Source organism: Ctenopharyngodon idella, chromosome 24, assembly GCF_019924925.1.
Source record: "Ctenopharyngodon idella isolate HZGC_01 chromosome 24, HZGC01, whole genome shotgun sequence".
Lineage (NCBI taxonomy): Eukaryota > Metazoa > Chordata > Actinopteri > Cypriniformes > Xenocyprididae > Ctenopharyngodon > Ctenopharyngodon idella.
Genome location: NC_067243.1, coordinates 16,142,075 through 16,156,568, shown reverse-complemented (window position 1 = coordinate 16,156,568; position 14,494 = coordinate 16,142,075). Strand labels below are relative to the sequence as shown.

The 14,494-nt window shown below is 36.0% G+C and overlaps 1 protein-coding gene across 1 annotated transcript; it reads right to left on the bottom strand.

The window, feature by feature from the left end:
• Positions 1-1,862: 1,862 nt before the first annotated feature.
• si:dkeyp-93a5.3 (serine protease 27) lies at positions 1,863-5,745 on the bottom strand. The gene is made up of 8 exons (XM_051884913.1): positions 5,632-5,745; positions 4,521-4,544; positions 4,254-4,416; positions 3,310-3,578; positions 3,046-3,185; positions 2,663-2,873; positions 2,461-2,579; positions 1,863-2,373 (listed from the first exon to the last, which is right to left on the bottom strand). The coding sequence occupies exons 1-7, from the start codon at positions 5,678-5,680 to the stop codon at positions 2,461-2,463; spliced, it is 975 nt and encodes a 324-aa protein (XP_051740873.1). The 5' UTR covers positions 5,681-5,745; the 3' UTR covers positions 1,863-2,373.
• Between the last annotated feature and the right edge of the window lie 8,749 nt (positions 5,746-14,494).

Sequence of the window (14,494 nt, the reverse complement as noted above, 5' to 3'; positions counted from 1 at the left end):
GGAGCAATGACATTTCCTCTCTCAAGATCCATAAAGGTACTAAAACATATTTAAATCAGTTCATGTGAGTACAGTGCTTCAATATTAATATTGGGACACAGCCATTGTTGAAAAATCTCTCGGCTTCCTTATCCCGAATGAAGCGCGTTGATGGGCGTGATCTTGCTCTGGGTGATGTGTGTGCGCACACTTATCAGGGAGAAGTGTCTATACAAGGAATTCCACTCTCTTTTGACGTCATACAGGACACACTCGAAAAAAACTCTACGAATCCTGTACCGAAACCGGAAGTAGTGGATTTGGCACAGAAATACTCTGTCATACGTCCAACTTGTGTTTTGAAACTTTGGCCATGTTTAACATGAGAATGCAACTCTTTAACAGTGTGAAAATAAGTCAGAATGCATGAAATAGCATTACCCCCCCCCCCCCCCCCCCCCCCCCCCCCCCCCCCCCCCCCCTTTAAATATGCCACTATCATTAATAGTGTGCATTTTATCTGACAGATATTTGAATATTTTTATTTTAAACAAGACATACTATTTTTAGCAATGTAATGTGACAGCACAAACAGCGTCTACAGTCTGATATCTCATACTTTTCTAGTGTCTTGTACCTTGAAAACAGTAGTAGGCTATCCTTTGGATGGAAATATGCATATGGAAATGATATGCAGATGAAAATGTGCATAGTAAAACTACGTGTTGTAAGCTCCATATATGGTTATTTGGGAGAAGGGAATTCAAGGACTTAACTCGGAGCATAAATTGGAATACGAAATCACACATTATTAATTTATTACCTATTAGAACATTAGAAATTACATCAACTGATTTTACATTTGCCTATAGTATCAGTCCAAACTCTATAAAAAAAAACCCTTTATTTCTCAATAAAAATAATATAAAAAAAATCTCTTTTGTGCCTACAGTCTTCTTCACTCACATTCACTGCTATACAAGTTGAACAAATAATACAATGTTATTACTATACAAATAACTGTCAAATACATGCCATATACAACTCTTTTAGTTCAAAAAAGCTATCAGTTACTTGCTTACTGCAGGCACCCACAACACAGTTAAACAGTATATTATAACACTGACTATTATTGATTTATTTTATTTTTTTTGTCACATTATGGTACATAAAAGATATTACAGAGGGTAAAAGCTAGTGCTTTTATTTGTGCACTACAGAATAAAATTACATCAATGAGATGGGAGCTTCCTCCAGTGGAGCTTCATCTCAGGTACCAGCTGCTGTTCACCACTAGATGGCGCTGTAATTGATACTCAGAGACTTAGAATAAAAGAGCAAAACGTTGATACACAAAGCACATGGCCCACCCTACAGAACAAAACAGTCCAGCAAAGAACGGAAGCACATTATATATGGAGGAAAGCACTCAAGGGACAGGTGAGAACAGTTACCCAATCTCGAAGGCCAAGAAGTTGAGAACCCCTATATTAGTGCTTGTTTAAACAAGGCAGTTTTCTATTTAAATGGTGGCTTTGGAACAAATTGAGCCAGATGTTTTGGATTAGTTGAGCCAGTGGTTTATTGTAATGTTTTTTCATATTAAATAATGTTTTCATGTGCTGTAGTACCTCATAACCATTATAACATTATGCGTAAGACAGGCATGATCCAAACAACTCAAACCTTTAGCTGATGACTTTATCATTGTGCATTTTCCAACCAAATTTAAAAATTTTACTTCATATTCCTGAAAATCTAAACAAGTATGTGATCATGTTGCACATTTCTCTCTATTTCAGTTATTTATTCTTTTAAACCTTGTTTAATGTGTATTTATTTGGATGATTACATTTCAGAAGACAAAAGACAAGTTTGCAGTTCTAAAATATTTAATTCATCTCATAAAATCCTTTTGCACATGCTGAAACATAATTAAGTACTTTTTCCATTATGTTGTGATGACTGTGGTGTAACCTCATTTATACTGTATGACACAGATAACATACAAGAAGTACAGCATTATACATATTTTCCATAATACATTTCATGATTTGCGTGGTGGAGGGATGCCAGAATACTCTTAACATTAATGAGATAAACCATCGCGTATATCCTTGTGTTGTGCACGACAAGATTACATTCTTCTCCCAAACTCTCATTTAAATATTATATTTCTAAGAGCTATACTTGATATTTGCAAATCATATAGAGAATAATGAGTCTATAAAAAGTTTCAGGCTGTTTGCAATGAAAGTGGTTATTAATTGCAGATTTTCCAGAGCAACACAAATTTCACAGATAACAGACAGAAAGAGACTTCATCATGTGACAGACGTGTGCAAGTGAGGTGTTGATAAGGATCCCTGGAGTTGCCAGATTCAGTGCATCAACCTTCAGAGACACAAAAATGTCCAGTGATTGAGAGATAAAGAAAGTTTAATTCATGTAAGGTGAGTGTGTGTGTTAGGACTCACTCACTCATGCATTGCATTGCTGGGTGTAATCGTTGCAGCATTTTTTTTTGCAGTCAGCATTGCAGTTGCAGGCATTGCTAGCTTCATACTTCTCATTGCATCTCCCACGACAGGAGTTTGAGCCTACAAAAAACAAGCATTAGTCAGAGAATGATGTGTTTTTAAGACTGTATAAATGTGTAGGCATATCAAGGGGAGCATTTTACCCTGGCTGGTATGAGAACATAGATCTGGGGGAAAGAAGATGAATCCAGGCAGGTTTCCACGTATTGTGTCTTTGATCCATTGCTGATACCGTGACACACGAACATACAGAGCAGGTTTGTTGGGCTTGGCACACCCTTCGCTCCAGCTGATGACACCAGACTGAACCCATAATGAACACCACCGACTCAACATTGGACCACCAGAGTCCCCCTGCAGAGTAAGAGAGAGAAAGGGGAAAATAGATAAGTTTTTCTGCTTAACATCAGACAGGGATGAGATATGGTCAGTCTTAGTGGACAGTGGACAATCAAACATGCAGTTTGTTTAGCTGTGCACAAGTGAAGTTTGAATGATTTAGAATTGGTCTCATTGGTTGTTGTACCTTCCAGGGGCCTTTGCCTCCTTGCTCTAAACCAGCACAAATCGTGTTGTCGGTGACACCACCACAGAGATTAGCACACATTGAATTCTCCAACACTTCAACAATAGTCTCTTGCAGAAACCCAGGAGGAGGTAAAGGTCCTGGACACACACACACACACACACACACACACACAAACAAACAAACATCAGTTGGAGATGTTAGGAATAGATGTTATTATGTGAAGTAATATTTGTACAGTATGTATTTGTGTGAGTGTGTTACTATTTTGTCCAATATTTCCCCAGCCTGTGATCCAGCTCTTGGTGTTGGTAACAAAGACACTGTTCTCAGCTGCTAGACACACAGGTCTAATGTAGTCATTAAAGTCGACTCTGGAGGACAGGCGCAGTAGAGCGATGTCATTATCAGCTGCTTTTCCAATGAAAGAGGGATGGGGAATGATGTCTTTGATAGTTCTGGTGATTTCATGGGCATTAGCTTCCTGTTGTGTCCTCTTTCCCAAGTACACAAGCAGTTTGGACTTGTCTATACTGAATACATGGAGAGAAAATTAGTAAAGAAAAAAAAATGATATAGCAAACCTTGCTATTTAAAGGAAGTACACTTTAGCATAAAAGAATATTTATTACAGAAACAATACTCTTAAGTGCAGACTGTTTTCAGATGCTTAACTGCATGTTATTTACAATTGAATAAAAACGTTTTATAGTTTAATTTATATTATATGCAGTTAGTTGAACTTAAAAGTGCTTTTTTTGACCAACTTAAATATAACTTATCTTTATATGTGGTTTCATAATTACTCCTGTTGTCTTTTAAAAATGGCTACAGTTTATTGTGGAATGTACTGACAAGCATTTACAGTAAACTAAAATATAATTTAATGTAATTTCTATTGAAACTTGTATGTCATATCAAAATAAGTGTATTTTGTTAAAGCATGACAAAAGATAATTAAAACATAATGAATTAAAATGTACTTTAAATTAAAAGTTGACATTAATTTGGCATTCTTACAACACACACTTTTTAAAAGTCTACTTAAGTTTATCAAGAAACATAGTCATATAGTCAATATACTTTTAAGATTTGAAGTTCAACAAGTGCACATGTAATGCAATTAAGCACCATTTTCCACAAAGGAAGAACATATCACCAAGCAAAACAGTGTATTAAAATCTGTGTGTATTTGTGTAATGTCTAACCCTTTGACACAGTGAGCAGCTGTCAGCACCCAGTCATTGTTGATGAGGGAGCCGCCACAATTATGCTTCCCATTTAAGTGTATACTGACCATCCATGGCCACGCCCCTACAGCTGCATTCACACCACCCACAATACGAGGGTTTAAAGGGGGACGTCCACAAACTGAGACAGAGATATGAGAGACACATTCATTTACCTCATTCATTCATTTACATAAACACCACAGGATTTTATAGTAACATGTAAAAAGAGAGAAGGGCTCTTACTTTCCGACATAGGAGGTGAATCTCCTGTGGAAGAGAAAATGTTACAGATTATAATAGAAATCATGAAAAAACTTTAGTATTTACATATAATTTACATTTAAAAAGAAAACTATTTATTAACTCACCATTTTAATGGTTTTATTGATAATGTCTATATGGACTTACTCCTTACTTACATGCTTACTGTTTCACTATTTTGAGAAGTTCAGGGATGCCCAATTCTCCCTGCGTTTCATTCGGAAGGGCTCATCCCTATGCCCTAATCCCTTCAAAGGGTTTACCCTCTGGAGTGAGAGCTTCGAAGGGATGAAGGTTGTAGGGGTCAAAAAAAACATTTTTTTGGAACGCACTTCTGCGTCATCTTAACGTGACAATCAAGGAGGCGCCTTCATCTTTTTTCCCCGGTGTACTCTTTGTATTAATATACGCATTAATTTACTGTAGTAACATTATAAGCTACTGCTGGTCTTTTACGTTAAATAAAATGTATATTGTGTCTATGTATTTTAAACATTTGAATGGACTGATAAAGGTAGCTGTAAAGTATTTTTGTTGAAGTACAATGTCATTTTGACTATAATAATGTACCAAATCTAACTCGTATAAATATTACACTAGTACAGAAAAATACTATAGGCTACATACATTTATAGGTAAAATCGAACTCCGAGCCTCCTGTCACCTATTCTGTGACGTCAAACAACTTCCCTGTGCAAAGGATCAGGGGGCCCAAAGTGTCCATTAGTTGTACCCTTCGAAATCCTTCATTCCAAAGGGCCCTTTGAAGTGGCCAGTTTTGAGCACTTCGGTTTGGAACGACCCTTCAATATGGCGGCCATGATTGTTTTCACTCTGAAGTACCCTTCAGAAGGTGATATATCCCGTTTGGAATGCACCGTCTGTTCCTGGAGATCTACCTGCAGAGTTCAGCTCCATCCCTGCTCCAACACCTGTCTATAATTATCAAGTTAATTAGCTGTCTTCAGTCATGTTTGATCAGGGTTGGAGCTGAACTTTGCAGGAAGGTAGATCTCCAGGAACAGGACTGTACGCCCCTGATCAAGTTAATACAGATAAGATCTACAGTGGTCCTCAAATCATGAGATCTTACCTTTGACACATATGAGCAGAGACAAAGTCACACACAGTAACCTCCACATCTTCACTCAGACTCTCTCTTCGCTGGCAGGATGGATGGTGGTGGTAGTTTGGTCCTCTGTGTCTCTCAAAATCCCTTTAAAAAGGTCTCACTTCTCTAATATCTCTTCTTATCACTCATTTGCCTAGTTGTTTGTCATGCCCTCTTTCATTTTCCATAGCTGTCTTTTATTCAAATCATTTCTATAATATTATAATCATGTAGTAATAGTATAATCATGTATAAAAGATAATCAGGTAAAGACAGCAGTTATAGTGTTATATAGTGTTATAGTGCCTACTTTTCATTGATATGTTCTGCTATGTAAATAAACTTTACTGGTGGAAATCATGTGGTTTCCACTGGGGAAATGAACATTGTGGCCCTGCACACTTGACATTCATCAGACTTTGTTGTTTAAATAAAAGTTGAAGGCTGAAGTGTTATTTTTTTGCCAAGTAAATATAAAGATTGAACCAAATAAATTAGTTTTGTCTGTTGAATTAATATCATTGTTATGGATTATATGGTCTTTAGCTTCAATAATATGTTTTACTTCTTATGTTTCTATGTTTACAGTTTGAAAATTTCAGTTTATGCAAGATCAACATGCAAGAATGAATCCTATGGGGCGGCAGGGTCAGTTCTAGACTCTTTTTAGAGAGAATTCAGCCCCTCTGTGACTTTGGCCCCTATGAAATTATCATGTAAATGACTTTGTAAAGTAAAAATAAAATCGCCCCGAAATGCAGGACAAAATTCATCGACCAACTGCCATTTGATCCGATTTATCAAGTTCACCCTCTCTTTGCTATTTTTGTGCATGTGTGGTAAATTTAATGTAGCCAGTAGTCTTGGATAGCCAGACCTTTGTCTAACAACATAAGAGGCTTGTTTGAGATGAGCAAAATCTACACAGGAACAATCACCGGTGATCACCATATAAGCATGCTGGTTAGAAATGTGTCCGAGTGTGGTCCTACTTGATCTGATGTCATGCTGACTTATGCCAAAAAACTCTTGAAACAGCAAGGCGGCCTTGCCAGATTGCGCAGTATAGGGCACAGCTGTTCTCCTCCGACTGCCCTGCCCAAAAGCCTCATGGGAAATGAAATGCTGAAGACACAGCTTAAAGGATTAGTTCACTTTTAAATGAAAATGACCCCAAGCTTTACTTACCCTCAAGCCACCCTATAGGTGTATATGACTTTCTTCTTTCTGATGAACACAATCAGAGATATATAAATAAATATCCTGATGCATCCAAGCTTTTATAATGGCTGTGAGCGGGATCAACGAGTATGAGCTGAAGAAAGTGTCTCCATCCACATCCATCCATCATAAACATATTCCACACGGCTTCGGGGGGTTATTAAAGGCCTTCTGAAGCGAAGCGATGCATTTGTGTTTAAAAAAATATCCATATTTAACAAATTATGAAGTAAAATATCTAGCTTCCACCAGACCGCTTTCTTTATTTAAGTTACAGAAAAATTGAACTGGCATCACGTGACTCGCGTCAGTTAAGCTTTTTCCGTAAGTTGAATAGGGAAGGCGTAGGACGTAGCATACACTTTTTGAACTGCAAGAGTTTTACACTTTCTATGTACTTGGAATACGTGGTTGTCATATTTCTAAAAAAAAAAAAAAACATTTCTGTATTAAAGTAAAAGTGAATGGAAAACATGTATTTTATCAACAGTAGCAACATAATTTAAATTCCATCCAGTTTATTTGCAACAATGAGCATGAAACACATGATATCTGCCTTTGATCTTGTTAGGTGCTGATCAACTTATTGTCTGTCTTGACTTATTGTTTCACTTATTCACTTATTTCACTGCACTAAAGTACTATTATTATTATTTTTTCCTAATTTTTTACTTTTTTTAGCATGTTTTAAGTCACATGCTAAAATGATTGCATATGTGTCAGGTATTGGTGAGGGAAGGAGCGAGGACTCAATAATGCAGGTTTCTTTATTAATAAAAATAAAACAAAAACTACACAGTGGGGGAAAACAAGACAGCATGACTGACATCAAGACTTGGCAGGATCAGGACACATTAGGGTACCTTAGACGACGAACACGCACAGGACTGCGAACACAAGAAGAATAAATAGGAGAATAAACAAGGCAGGTAACGAGGAAAGACAGGTGGGGTAAATGAACTAATAATTATGAGAGCACATGGCACAAAGAAACACATGACAAGCAATGTGCTCACACCAAACATGACAAAAACACAAGCACATGGCCAATGAAAACAAATCACAAGCCATGTGATCACACAAAACAAGACATGAACACGCAACTATGAGAAACTCATAAGCTGCGCGTTCACACAAAACATAAGAACACGCAGTCTGTGTCACACAAAACACAACAAGAAACACGCGGCAGATGTAAATAAACCGCGTGCTACACAGAACACCGTTGGATTTTTTTGGATAGGTGTGATACCCCTGTTGGAGTCTGTTGGCGTTGGTCGGAATCTGTTTTCAATTCGTTCGTTTGTGTTAAATAATAGGCGATCTGGCACTACAATGTTGAGTGCTCGTTGCCGTTGTTATCAGTGGCGCAACAGTGCTCTCTTGGCGCTCGTGCACACTGCGCAATCTTCACACGGACGAGCGCCTCAATCTATCGCTTAGCGCTGTAGCGGAGACACTATTCTTTCAGGTAAAATCACAAAACAAAATACACATAAACGTGTCCCTACTCTTGATATACAATCACCGATGAACATCTTTGGTTTTAATGAGAAAAAAATAAAATAAATGATACAAGGGCGGATTAGAACCCAGAGCCTCTGGTACAAAAATTCTACCGTTAGTCCATCAAGACAACCTAACATTACTTATGAATCCACCTATTTATTGACTAAAATAAATACTCTTGAGACTAACAATATATTGTATTATAGATGTAAGGATGAAACTATTATATTAAACATGAGGTCTATGTCAATACATTTTGTGCTTTTATTATTGTAATAACACAATTACAACACACACACACCCCAACACACACTGTCCCATCCACTATTTAAAATAAAGTTATGCCACTGATTTGAATAGTAATGTAAGTCAGTTGAGATGGAGAAACAGAATTGCAGCCATTTCCATAATCATCTGTTTTAAGTTTAAACTGAAGATTGCATCTTAACGCTTCAGTGTTTACAGACCAAAAGGTCCCTCCCAACTACTCTTGTTGCAGAAACTGCATAATGCATAGACATCGTATTTTTTCTAAGATCTGTACTTGATATTTACAAATCATGTAAGTAGTAAAAATTTAAAAATAGATGCAGGTTGTTTGCAGTGAAACTTCGAGCAACATTGACCATAAATAGAATCTCACGGATAACAGACAGGAAGAGTCTTTCACATTGACTATTCATATATTTTGTGCAATTGAGGTGTTGATTAGAATCCCCAGAGTTGCCAGATTCAGTACTTCAACCTTTAGAGACACAAAAACAAATGACTGACAGAGAAAGAGAGTATTTTAGTGTTCAGTCAGTGTGTTAGGTGACAGACGAATGCAAGTGCTCCTCCAGCTGGAAGAGAAAACGGAGTTCACACAGCACTCAGGTGTACGACTCAAGGAGCACAAGCAGCGTCCAGCAGCATTACAGCAGAGTACCATCGGCTGTTAGTGCTGATGAGGAAGAAGAGAGGCCGGAGAGAAAGAGGTGATTAAAGTGATTTTGTACACTTTAAAATGTAATTGTAACCATTAAATGATCAACCCAGAAACCCTTGAAGTCAAGCTGATTGACTTCGAGGTTGGGGATCTGCTGAGAGAATCTGGAAATGACATTGTCTGTTGTATGTATTATGCATCAAACCTGTAGTTTAGGTTTGTCAAAAGATGAGATGGCTTACCCATCAGACAAAATGTTTTCCTTCAGGTACTGTTCTTTTGTATTTTTTCAAGACAAAAAACTACAGTAAATCTATATGCATTTTTATCTAACCTTATTTTGAACTAAATTAAAATAGAAGCATCCTGTTATGGTGCATTATTTTATTGTATCAATAAACTAGGTTTTAATCACAATACATTTAAAGGTGCAGTACTATAGCATAAGGAATAGTGTCTAAATTAGGCTGTCTAAAGCTCAAAGTTCAACAGATTATTTTAAAGTTTATGTATTAACATCTTAGTAAGACATAGAATACAGATAACTTGAGTTTAGAATATAAGGCAACTAATATTTAGTGAACTGTGCATATGATTTTTTTCCTGTTTTATTTTTATTTTGTGATTCGATATGAAAATGCAATAAATAAATGTAATTAAAAGAAAGGTCCCACAGTATCCAGAATCTTAAAATATAAAAAACCCAAACAATAGTGAGAGTTTAAAAAATATCCAACAACACATCAGACAATCCTTATATAAATAAACAGAGTTTGGTATTTTTCAAACAGGTGCCTTATTCTTTAATTTCTAGTGAAATGAAGCGTGTGAAATATGGCATGGTACCGTCCTGAATTTTCTCATTTTATAAATGAATTTACATTCTAATATGTTTTTTTCTCTTTTGCCAAAAACTTGACAAAACTATATTTTAATACTGATTCCCAATCTTTTTGTCTTAGGACAGCCCCATGCATCTGTAAGTGCAATTTTCAGTATTTTGTACCTAAAGAATCAGACTTATGAAAAAACACACCCTTGGGAAAAGATTTCTTACCAAATGCATAAATGTTATAAAATATATAAATATATTTTCCGCAATACAGTAAGTGTTGACAGGTAATGTCTGTAGTTGCTCCATAGGAGTAAGAGTAAGGAAGGTGTGCGGTCAGTCAGGAGAGGACAGCCACTCACGTCCAGCTCCTTCAAGAAGTGACCGGCTCTTGTTAGATACTTCACTGCTGTATCTGTCATCTGGTGTAGCAAAACATAGTTTTTCAACTATGATGTTATATTTACCCTTTTTGAATGCCGTATATAGTAGGGTCAAAAGATCTGAGACCACTTGTGAAAGTACTTGTTTTCTAGTTCAGGGGTATTTTTTCACAGTATAAATTGGGTCCTTATACATGAAAATATCTAGCTTCCTTTTAAATTTTAGAAGAAGTGTCCCTCACACGAGGATGATCGTATTTGAGGGTCCGTGGCATCTAAAAGATTGAAAAGCCTGTTCTAATTGAACGCATTTTTTATTAAAAAATTATATTAGCATAAAAAAATTTGAGTAAAAACTTTCAAGCATTTGATTATTTGAATAATGACCTTGAAAAGTGTGTACCAGCAAAGAGTATAGAACCCAAGAGGCGACACTTTGATACTTTTTGGGTAACAGCCACTAGATGACGCTCCGGTAGCGCGGCCGCCATTATGGGGTGAAAATACTAACTGGACCATAGAATCCTTCACATCTTACGCACCCAAAATCGGCGAATTTCACTGCCAAATCAGAAGCGCAATAGAACAGTTTTTTAAATTAAGTCACCAGTAAATTGTATGGCTCCTACAGTAAATGTTGTATTGTCTTATATATGTTTTATTTTACCAGTTGTGGAATCCAACCATTCAACCATCTGAGGTAACGTAGTTAGCCTAGGCCTACTTTATTGAGTATTTCCATTTTATGCAACTTTACACATTTATTAATAGTAAATTAATAATTAATAAATTTAAGATCATCATGTTTGCAGCGAACAATATTTCAGACCTAGTGGAGTAATAGTAGGCTAATAATAGTATTACTCCACTAGGTCTGAATTGAAATAGGCTATATTGTACGTTTTAGATCACGCCTCAAATATAACGATCTTATAATACATGATGCATTGCTGTGTCCGTTATCGCATAATTCCCACTTTTGGACACTTTTGCTTTAACGAACATTAGACAACACTGCAAAATCAAGCTGTTATATTCATATATTGTCCAACATTCCCAATTTTTCTGATGCATGTCCTTAATTTAATTTCATATGTTGGTATTAATTCAGTGTTTATAATGCTAATACTTGAACTTCAAAGAATTTTAACCCAAACTGACTGGGTTTCTAGAGAGCAAAGGTTTTGTGAAAAAAAGTGGAAGACTTAAACACAAAGTCTGTAAAATAAACTGTTAAAAGGATTTGATGACCACTAATGATAGTATTTTATTCTGTGTTGTCATCATTCAGGTTGGATTTCAGCTTTAATGTACGTTTTTTTAAACAAAGCAGCTGATATTGCCATAGAAACTAGTGGACTGACGAGTCGCTTTCACCACAAAATGGCGGAAACGCAGGGCCGCTGCTGGGCGCTGGTGTTGCAATGGAACGTTCTATTGAGTGTCGCTTCTTGTTAGTGTATATTCTTTGGTAGTGAACTCTTAAAATTTATATTTTAATACATGTCATTTTATAACATTTTATATTTTCTGGAATAAATTTTATTTTGAATCTCACTGTATTTAGTTTAATTATTCTGGAATTGGTTTATAACCGTTTAGTTGCATCCCAAATGACGCAGTACGCTCAGTGAGGCCTCCATTGCCAGCAAGATAATTAAAGCTACTAAAGACATATTTAAAACAGTTCATGTGACTACAGTGGTTCAACCTTAATGTTATGAAGCGACGAGAATACTTTTTGGTGCAGCAAAAACAAAATAACGACTTTATTCAACAATATCTAGTGATGGGCGATTTCAAAACACTGCTTCATCAAGCTTTACGAATCTTTTGTTTCGAATCAGTGGTTCGGAGCGCGTATCAAATTGCCAAAGTCACGTGATTTCAGTAAACGAGGCTTCGTCATGTCATAGGTGTTTTGAAATTTCAATGGTTCACCACTGGGGGGCGTGACTTTGTCAGTTTAAAACGCGCTCCGAACCAGTGATTCAAAACAAAAGATTCGTAAAGCTTCGAAGCTTCATGAAGCAGTGTTTTGAAATCACCCATCACTAGATATTGTTGAATAAAGTCGATGAGAAAAAAAAAAATAAAATAAATGATACGAGGGCGGATTAGAACCCAGAGCCTCTGGTACAAAAATTCTACCGTTAGTCCATCAAGACAATCTAACATTACTTATGAATCCACCTATTTATTGACTAAAATAAATACTCTTGAGACTAACAATATATTGTATTATAGATGTAAGGATGAAACTATCATATTAAACATGAGGTCTATGTCAATAAATTTTGTGCTTTTATTATTGTAGTAACACAATTACAACACACACACACCCCAACACACACTGTCCCATCCACTATTTAAAATAAAGTTATGCCACTGATTTGAATAGTAATGTAAGTCAGTTGAGAGGGAGAAACAGAATTGCAGCCATTTCCATAATCATCTGTTTTAAGTTTAAACTGAAGATTGCATCTTAACGCTTCAGTGTTTACAGACCAAAAGGTCCCTCCCAACTACTCTTGTTGCAGAAACTGCATAATGCATAGACATCGTATTTTTTCTAAGATCTGTACTTGATATTTACAAATCATGTAAGTAGTAAAAATTTAAAAATAGATGCAGGTTGTTTGCAGTGAAACTTCGAGCAACATTGACCATAAATAGAATCTCACGGATAACAGACAGGAAGAGTCTTTCACATTGACTATTCATATATTTTGTGCAATTGAGGTGTTGATTAGAATCCCCAGAGTTGCCAGATTCAGTACTTCAACCTTTAGAGACACAAAAACAAATGACTGACAGAGAAAGAGAGTATTTTAGTGTTCAGTCAGTGTGTTAGGTGACAGACGAATGCAAGTGTTCCTCCAGCTGGAAGAGAAAACGGAGTTCACACAGCACTCAGGTGTACGACTCAAGGAGCACAAGCAGCGTCCAGCAGCATTACAGCAGAGTACCATCGGCTGTTAGTGCTGATGAGGAAGAAGAGAGGCCGGAGAGAAAGAGGTGATTAAAGTGATTTTGTACACTTTAAAATGTAATTGTAACCATTAAATGATCAACCCAGTAACCCTTGAAGTCAAGCTGATTGACTTCGAGGTTGGGGATCTGCTGAGAGAATCTGGAAATGACATTGTCTGTTGTATGTATTATGCATCAAACCTGTAGTTTAGGTTTAGGTACCCGTCAGACAAAATGTTTTCCTTCAGGCACTGTTCTTTTGTATTTTTTCAAGACAAAAAACTACAGTAAATCTATATGCATTTTTATCTAACCTTATTTTGAACTAAATTAAAATAGAAGCATCCTGTTATGGTGCATTATTTTATTGTATCAATAAACTAGGTTTTAATCACAATACATTTAAAGGTGCAGTACTATAGCATAAGGAATAGTGTCTAAATTAGGCTGTCTAAAGCTCAGAGTTCAACAGATTATTTTAAAGTTTATGTATTAACATCTTAGTAAGACATAGAATACAGATAACTTGAGTTTAGAATATAAGGCAACTAGTGAACTGTGCATATGATTTTTTTCCTGTTTTATTTTTATTTTGTGATTCGATATGAAAATGCAATAAATAAATGTAATTAAAAGAAAGGTCCCACAGTATCCAGAATCTTAAAATATAAAAAACCCAAACAATAGTGAGAGTTTAAAAAATATCCAACAACACATCAGACAATCCTTATATAAATAAACAGATTTTGGTATTTTTCAAACAGGTGCCTTATTCTTTAATTTCTAGTGAAATGAAGCGTATGAAATATGGCATGGTACCGTCCTGAATTTTCTCATTTTATAAATGAATTTACATTCTAATATGTTTTTTTCTCTTTTGCCAAAAACTTGACAAAACTATATTTTAATACTGATTCCCAATCTTTTTGTCTTAGGACAGCCCCATGCATCTGTAAGTGCAATTTTCAGTATTTTGTACCTAAAGAATCAGACTTATGA

What these genes read in the sequence shown, in the direction of transcription:
- si:dkeyp-93a5.3 (XM_051884913.1), bottom strand. Translation starts at nt 5,680, where the DNA reads ATGTGGAGGTTACTGTGTGTGACTTTGTCTCTGCTCATATGTGTCAAA. An exon ending in TCTGCTCATATGTGTCAAAG is followed by an intron (nt 4,545 to 5,631) that starts GTAAGATCTCAT and finishes TCTCTTCCACAG; the next exon opens with GAGATTCACCTCCTATGTCG. An exon ending in TTCACCTCCTATGTCGGAAA is followed by an intron (nt 4,417 to 4,520) that starts GTAAGAGCCCTT and finishes TCTCTGTCTCAG; the next exon opens with TTTGTGGACGTCCCCCTTTA.